We start from the raw sequence: 8866 nt of genomic DNA on the forward strand, positions 1-8866 counted from the left end.
AAAATTCAATATAAACTTAATCAAACTCAAACAATAATCAATCAAATCAACATTCACTTATCCAATTCACATTTAATTATTATATAATTACCAAAACTCTACCTCCATACGAAATCAAAACAATGGAAGCTTCGGAGAAGCTTTCTGACTGAGCTGATGAAGAGGAAAACGTCAGAAATCGTCTGTGTCTCTTAAAACTAGGGATGGCAAAAATCCCCAGCGGGGCGGGTATCCGCGGGGATTTACCCGTCACGGGGCGGATATGGGGACGATTTTGTACCCGCGGGGACGGGGACGGGGCCCCGTATATTAAACGGGGCGGGGGCGGGGATAGAGGTCCCCGCCCCGTGAAGACCCGTTTAAACTCCGTTTATGTAAAAAGACTAGAATATCCCATTTGTGTGTACTATGATTTTGTTAAGCATTTGTTATAATTATTGAATTAAGTTAAATATAATTTATATGATTATAATTAAGCATTTGTTATCATCTTCATTATCTTTGTTTGCTTTTTCTATTATAATTACTGTGATTTGGATAAGCATTTGTTATAATTATTCTAAATTTTTTATTATTTTACTGATTTTGAATTTTTGGTTAAGCAGTTGAGTGCTATACATGTAATTCATAATATTGAAGTAGATATTGATGTAAGTAAAATACTAAATTATATACAATACACTGTTTTTTAAATTTTTTTCTAATTTTTTTAATTTTTATTATTTTTTTATAAAAATCCGCGGAGACCCGGGTCCCCGGCAGATATGGGGCCCCCGTTACCCGTCACGGGGATGGGGCGGGGACGGGGACGGATAATGGAGGCGGGGGCGGGGGGCGGGGGGCATGTCCCCGCCCCCATGGGGACCCGTTGCCATCCCTACTTAAAACTCCAATTGGCTGAACTCAAGAAAAAGAGGAGTTACGTCATTGCCAACTTCTACCGAACAAAAGTAACGTCAATGTGTAGAGGAAGAAGATATGAACATTTTTATCGAATTAAATTTTTTATTGGAGTTACAGATCTCAAAAAATCGAAGCCAAAAATTATTTTTGGTAAAATAATTTTTTTAAAAACAAAATTTTAATAAATATAATAACTCATATATAGCTAATTATTTAATTTTTAAAAATTATGAGTCTTACAACAGGCACAGATGAAGAGGCACCAATATATATTAAATTAGAAGCACCTGACATTGCTAAAGATTGAGGATTTCGGTTCGATCTTCCTAGACTACAAATCACATCTCCGAACTTGGCCAATAGCCCATGAGTCCTCACCTCGAGAAACTGACGACGACAGTGAAACAAAATTGCAAATCTTTATCACTGTCTATCACAAAGGAGTCGTATTTCACACCATCTCGTACAACAGAAATAGAAATTCTATAAAATAACTTCTCCACCTGTTTCATACCATGCATAACAAGTTTTTGGATTATAGTATTTTAAAACTCAACAAAATTCGTAGAAGGTTTATAAACACACTCAACGGATCCTTATCAGTAAATCTTATTCGTTCTCGCTTTTTTCCTTCATCGTTCTTCTATAATACACAAGAACTAAAAAACTATTCTCACTAGCCATTGTGAGTCACACTTTAATGAAGATTTAATTGGCCCCACATATATATATATATATATATATATATATATATATATATATATATATATATATATATATATATATATATTCATTAACTTCGATTTATATAATGCAACGTACTATCCTAGTAAATCGAATCCATCTATTTCAATTTATCACTACTATAACTAAATTGAATCATGATTTATATAATGCAACGTACTATTCTAGTAAATCAAATCCATCTATTCCAATTTATCACTACTATAACTAAATCGAATCCATTTGATCCGATTTATATAGAGAAAAGACAAATCGAATTAATTAACTTCGATTTACATAACTGGATATATATATATATAAAACGTTTCTTCTTTTAGAACTATCATATAATTGTAAATGTCATTTCATTTTTTCATGTCATTTACCCTATATGTTAATGTAAAAATACAAATTTATTTTTAACCCTACTAATAATAATGGTATGAAAAATATCTTATTTGTTGTGATAAGAATGGGACGTGGATGCCCATTTTCTATGTGAAGTTCATATTCTCAAGAATGAAGAATACGAAAGGAACATTAATTAAAAGTTGAAAATGAAGACCCCTTATGTGTATAAATAGGAGGTTAAACCTCCGTGAACATGATAATCAATCAATAACAACAATCTCTTCTCTCTCTCTTATACTATTCTCTCTTTTTTATACTACAATATTAATATATTAATTATATTGTGATAGTAATAAATAGTAATACTAGAGTTTCTTATTTTATATTTATTAAGTCCGGTTTGCGGATTGTCATTTTGATGAAATAAAATTTCCAACATTAGGGGGAGAGAATAAACTTCCTGAAAAGGAACTTAATTGGAATGCATCATCGTTGATGCATTTAGATCCTCGATCAGGGCAATGTGAACTAGAAGTTCAAAAGATTATACATTTGCAAAGAATAGCAAATGAATTTTCTGATGCATTTTCCGATACAAAGAGGATAATCAAATATTATATACCAGCGGAAAATGCCCCAATTAGAATTGATGTCCCAGTAGGACAAATAGCCACTGAAGCAAATACACGCCAGAAGCATGGCAGGCATATCGGCTCCAAAGACAAAATCCTCGAAAGCAAAAAGAGGTTAATATTATTCCTGTTGAAAAAGACATAGTAAAGACACCAGCAGTTGTCCAAAATTCTGATATAATTTTAACGCTAGAAGACGTTCAAGTACCTGAAAATTGTGAAAATGACAAGATCTCGATAAATTATATCTTTATAGGAGAGAAATGGGACGGAAATAAGATAATTGTCAATGAAATATTTGCATATAATGTGGCATTAAATATCATGCACGAAAGTAAGGATCTTGAGTCAAGATCAGTCGAAGAATGTCGACAAAGGAATGATTGGCCAAAATGGAAAGAAGCCATGAAGGTTGAGTTAGACTTACTTGCAAAACATGAAGTCTTTGGACCTGTAGTCCGTACACTTGAAGATGTAAAACCTGTTGGATACCGATGGGTATTTGTGAGAAAACGAAATGAGAAAAATGAAGTTGTGCGCTATAAAGCGCGACTTGTGGCACAAGGTTTTTCACAAAGGCCCGATATAGATTATAAAGAAACATATTCCCCTATAGTGGATGCATAACATTGCATTATTTGGTCAGTTTATCTGCATATCATAAACTGCATATGCATTTAATGGATGTGGTAACAACCTATTTATACGGCTCATTAGATCGGGATATCTATATGAAAGTCCCTGAAGGACTAATGATATTTAAACCATCCAATGAATATGCGCAAGGGTTATACTCAGTCAAATTGCAAAGATCTCTATATGGTATGAAACAATTTGGATGAATGTGGTATAATCGTCTTACTGAGTATCTGGCCAAAATTGGATTCAAGAATGATGATATCTGCCCATGTGTTTTCATAAAGAAAACTGTATCTGGATTCATTATAATTGCTGTGTACGTTGATGATTTAAATATCATTGGAACTCTTGAAGAGATTCCAACAATTATAAAAACTCTAAAAGAAGAGTTTGAGATGAAAGATCTTGGAAAGACTAAATTTTGTCTCGGCCTGCAGATCGAGCATATAAAAAATAGGATCTTTATTCTTCAAACAACATACACAGAGAAGATCTTGAAAAGATTTTATATGGATAAGTCACATCCCTTGAGTACCCCAATGTTCGTAAGATCTTTGGATGTGGAGAAGGATCAATTTCGTCCTAAAGAAGAAAATGAAGATATCATTGGTCCTGAAGTACCATATCTTAGTGCCATTGGAGCGCTAATGTATCTTGCTAATAATACACGACCCGATATATCATTCACGGTGAATTTACTAGCAAGGTATAGTTCCTCTCCAACCAGAAGACATTGGAGTGGAATCAAGCAAATCTTTCGATATCTTCATGGAACGGTTGATATGGGATTGTTTTATCCCTATGGATCCAAGTCACAATTAATTGGCTATGTAGATGCTGGATACTTGTCTGATCTACATAAAGGGAGATCTCAAACAGGATACCTGTTTACATATAGTGGAACAGCTATATCATGGAGGTCCACGAAACAGACGATTGCTACAACATCCTATAATTATGCTGAAATACTAGCGATACATGAAGCTAGTCGCGAGTGCTTTTGGATGAGGAGTGTAATCTAATATATTCTGTTATCATGTAGACTGATTGATCATAAGATAGCTCCAACTGTCCTGTTTGAAGATAATACAGAATGTATTGCTCAACTTAAAAGCGGATACATCAAAGGTGATAGAATAAAGCATATTTCTCCCAAATTCTTCTTCACTCATGATCTTCAAAATCAAGGGATAATTGATGTCCAACAAATCCGCTCAAGTGACAATCTGACATATTTATTTACAAAGTCACTTCCAAAATTCTCCTTTGAAAGATTAGTACATAAGATTGGGATGCGCTGATTTCGAGACATCAACTGATGTTGACAAGAGGGGGAGACTGTACTCTTTTTTCCTTGGTCAGGTTTTTTTCTCATTTGGTTTTTCTTGACAATATTTTTAATTAGGCAGTCCCTATCACTAAAGAATATTGTACTCTTTTTGTTTCACTAAGATTTTTTCCCACTAAATTTTTCTTTAGTAAGGTTTTAACGAGGCAATAATCCTAAATGGTCATCCAAGGGAGAATGTTGTAATAAGAATGGGACGTGGATGCCCATTTTCTATGTGAAGCACATATTCTCAAGAATAAAGAATATTAAAGGAGCATTAATTAAAAGTTGAAAACAAAGATCCCTTATGTGTATAAATTGGAGATTAAGCCTCCGTAAACACGATAATCAATCAATAACAATAATCTCTTCTCTCTCTTATATTATTCTCTCTTTCTTATACTACAATATTAATATATTAATTATATTGTGATAGTAATAAATAATAATACTAAAATTTTTTATTTTATATTTATTATAACTTCGTTAATTATTTATATTACAACATTATTATTGTTGTTCTTTTTGTGAGTAGTTGAAGACTTCATGCATGCCCCTTAATTACACGGAAGAAATTAAACAATAAGAGTAGCGGCGAGTGGCTTGTGCGAAGCACGTTGTACACGCTTCACTACCTATTTCTCTCATAGGGTACAACAATTTCCAAATCTACCACCGAAATTCCTGAATCCTGATTACTATTTAATATTTATTCCTTTTTTGTGTTCCAATTGAACCACAATATTTATCAAAGGATTCAAAGCCAACTCGCAAATTAACTCGGTCAAGGTACCGAATTACCATGTCAGTAGTTCAATTGATAGGTTATTAGCGAAGAAAAATGCTACAGTTATAATTTTTTTAATTAAAATTTGGGTGAATAAATGAATAAAAATGATGAGAATAATTTTTGTTAATTTTAGATTAATTTAATTAAATTTAGTTGATAAAAAATTTGTACGTATAATATCACCCTTAACAAAAACGCTCACATCTAATTAAGTAACAGCAAATAGTTAATTCTTTTTTAAAAGATTACTTGTTCTTTAAATTGATTTTCGAAAAATTTATTTAATTAAATTCCTTTTTTCATATTGCTTTGGGTTTGTCTGCTACAGTTCAGTGATATTTTAAATTTTGAATTTAAAATAAATTTGGAGAAAAAATTCATTCCCATTATTTACGTTCTCTCTCTATTAGCTGTCTCCCCTTTTCTCTCTTCATACTCTTCTTTGATCTTTTTTCTTCTTCTTCATTACCTCCTCTTTTTTTACTTCATCTTTTCCGTTCACTTCAATTCCTCTTCTTATTCTTCTTATGGTTCTAATCTAAGTTGGAAGTGGATATTATAGAGTTTGTGATAGAGCGGATGTGGAGGATTTTACGCTGTTCGTGATGGCTCCAAGCTTCAGGAGATTTGTCGTTGTTGAGGCAACCGGTGGTTGATTTATGGCAGTGGTTGCTATTTTAGTGGTGGATGATGGTATGGTTTTGGTGGTGGTCGCAGCCACTGCAAGGGATGTCATCTTCGTCGCTGATGCTGTGGTGATGGATACAGAGGATAAAGCGGCGGGAGAATCCAGGTCGGTAAATGAAGTCCTCTATCGCCGAGATATGGGAATCCAACACTCTAACATTGAAAGGAAGATCTTGAAACTGATATTTAAAAGGTATTTTATTATCTATGTAAATTTTTAATTTGTTTTCTTTTTTTTGGTCAATTATTGCAAAAGATTGAATGTTTCACCTTTCACTCATTTAAACTATAAAGCATTCTGAGATTGTTACATCTTATACCCTCCAAGAGATAAATTCAAATTCTCAAAAAATCACAGTGAAATAATTGAACCATAAAAGCAATAAATTGATTTCTTTTATTTTCAATTACATTTGATGTGTATAATGATGACCATTTATCCTTTAATATTTTAACAGTAATCTTGATTTATAAAAATTGAAATCTGAATCCCTACACATTCATTTTCTCTTTTATGAAAATATCAATATGGCCCTCCTGTTAAATTTTTATAGATATTGGGTAAATTAAGTTGCTTTTTGATATTTGATGAGAAATTTGACTATGTTATTTTTTCTCCTATATAATTAGTTATTAAATCATTGAGCTTTGCTGCATTGAGTACGTTTTGTGTTCTGCATTTGTTGGAATCCTTTTTTCAATTTTGTTGTTATTTTAGCCGTTATTGAGGTTTCTTTCGAGGTCAGTAACTGTTTGTGGATTACGTTGATGGTGAATTAGAATGTCTTTGATGATGGGTTAAGTTACAATAGTGCTCTGTTATTTTTGTTGCAGGCACAATAATAACTATTCAATTTGGTTTCTTCAACATTTTAAATTGAATGAAATAGTTCAAATTGGGTGCCAAAGAGGTTAGTTTCTTTTTCTTTTCTTTTGTTTCTTCTGTTTGATTTGATCCTTTTAATGAACCTTGGCAATGTGTTTTGTGTGTGTGTTGCAGCTCCTCTGTTTCCTTTTTTGGATCATAATCAATTCCAGATCTTATTTTTGTAGTGTTTTTCATTGAAATTTGACAATTTTTGTCTTTTCTTTTTTGTGATTTTTTCATTTTGCTTAACACATTGTCCTTACATTTTCATTTATGTGAGCTATTTATGTATGTATAATCAAAATTCATGTTTAGTTGTTGTGCCATCATTTTAAAAGAATGATATAAACTTACCTAGAAACCCTTATTTTAGTTTATCACTGTAGTGTGGCCTAAGAAGTATGATTTTTTCCTCTTTTTTTTTTGACTGTAAAACTGTGATAAACTTAAGTTTAGTGTATTTTGGTCATGTAAGTTTTCAATTGCACAATTCTGTATGCAATGTATCGATGAACATAGCCAAAATTTTCTTTTTCTTACAAGTGATATTTTGCAGGATAATTCTTAGTCACAAACCAAAAATGAAAAATGTTGTTGAATCTCTTAGCAGTCCGCGACAGAAAAATGTATGTTGTATTAATCTACTGTGTTTAGAATATCTGTTGATGGATCATGAACAATACACTTAGAAGTGTTTTTACTTTTCTTCTGAATAAACATGAATTAAGTTTTAAAATTAAACGATTTTTTTCATGTATTGGTAATTTTTAATCCCCTGCGTTGAATTAGAGAAAGTTGTTTAAAGTGGTCTTAATTTAAACAACTTGAATAATTTGAAAATTATGATGAGTAAATGAAATGTTGTGATGCTGTAGGTATCGGCCAGGTGGAATCCATTTGAAGCATGTACGCCTAGAATTGATGAAGCAGTGGTTGCGGAGGGTGCTATTTTGGTGGTGGATGATGGTATGGTTTTGGTGGTGGTCGTAGCCACTGCAAGGGATGTCGTCTTCGTCGCTGTGGTGATGGATACAAAGGACAAAGCAGCGGGAGAATCCAGGTCGGTAAATGAAGTTCTCTATGGCCGAGATATGGGATTCCAACACTCTACCATTAAAAGGAAGATCTTGAAACTGATATTAAAAATGTATTTTATTATCTATGTAAATTTTTAATATTTTTTTCTTTTTTTGGTCAATTATTGCAAAAGATTGAATGTTTCACCTTTCACTCATTTAAACTATAAAGCATTTTGAGATTGTTACACCTTGCACCCTCCAAGAGATAAATTCAAATTCTCAAAAAATCACAGTGGAATAATTGAACCATCAAAGTAATAAATTGATCTTCTTTTATTTTCAAATACATTTGATGTGTATAATGATAACCATTTATCCTTTACAGAACCTGACATCTACACGTTTGCATAGGAAGTTATGATTGCATTTCACAACTTCTAACCAATAATTGTTTGTTGTTTAAGTTCATTATTATATTATTGACATTTTTATACTTTATTTCTTTGACTTTTTTTCCTGGCCAAACCTACAAATTACCCCGTTTGATTAATATTACACGCAAGTTATTATAAAGCTGAACCCAAATAGATATATCCAAATAATTAATCATTTCATGGTTTGTGAAATGAGTTATCTACAATGAATAGTTGTATGTATATATATAATTCTTGAAATCTATCCTATAACATACATTGAAAAGGTTATTCTCATAGTGAAATTTCTACGTGTCATCTATCAGGTTTATTCTCAATTTCTATTATACATATTCATCTACCAAAATTTCAATGCCTTTAATCATCATCACATTTTATATTACATTCCTATATCAAACCAATTTTATTACACCACATTTTTCATGACTATTTATCCACCAAAATTTTATTGCCTTTAATCATCATACATTTATATTACACTTCAACATCA

At 32.0% G+C, this 8866-nt stretch overlaps 1 protein-coding gene across 2 annotated transcripts; it reads left to right on the top strand.

Annotated features, from left to right (window-relative positions):
• The first annotated feature begins 5694 nt into the window (after positions 1 to 5694).
• LOC112703217 (uncharacterized) lies at positions 5695 to 8189 on the top strand. Of its 2 annotated transcripts, XR_003154518.3 has the most exons (4): positions 5735 to 6248; positions 6890 to 6966; positions 7480 to 7549; positions 7799 to 8189. XR_003154518.3 is itself a non-coding variant. In XM_025754568.3 (3 exons), the coding sequence occupies exons 1-3, from the start codon at positions 6028 to 6030 to the stop codon at positions 7822 to 7824; spliced, it is 324 nt and encodes a 107-aa protein (XP_025610353.1). In that variant the 5' UTR covers positions 5695 to 6027; the 3' UTR covers positions 7825 to 8189. The 2 variants fall into 2 exon arrangements, 1 of the variants encoding a protein (XP_025610353.1); XM_025754568.3 differs by lacking the exon at positions 7480 to 7549 and having other exon boundaries at positions 5695 to 6248.
• Positions 8190 to 8866: the final 677 nt, after the last annotated feature.

Source organism: Arachis hypogaea, chromosome 7 (assembly GCF_003086295.3).
Source record: "Arachis hypogaea cultivar Tifrunner chromosome 7, arahy.Tifrunner.gnm2.J5K5, whole genome shotgun sequence".
Lineage (NCBI taxonomy): Eukaryota > Viridiplantae > Streptophyta > Magnoliopsida > Fabales > Fabaceae > Arachis > Arachis hypogaea.

Excerpts from the sequence above, each read along its gene's own strand:
- LOC112703217 (XM_025754568.3), top strand. The coding sequence starts at position 6,028 with ATGGCAGTGGTTGCTATTTTAGTGGTGGATGATGGTATGGTTTTGGTG. Across the intron at positions 6,249-6,889 it reads TTGAAACTGATATTTAAAAG|GCACAATAATAACTATTCAA; the intron begins GTATTTTATTAT and ends TTTTTGTTGCAG. Across the intron at positions 6,967-7,798 it reads TCAAATTGGGTGCCAAAGAG|GTATCGGCCAGGTGGAATCC; the intron begins GTTAGTTTCTTT and ends GTGATGCTGTAG.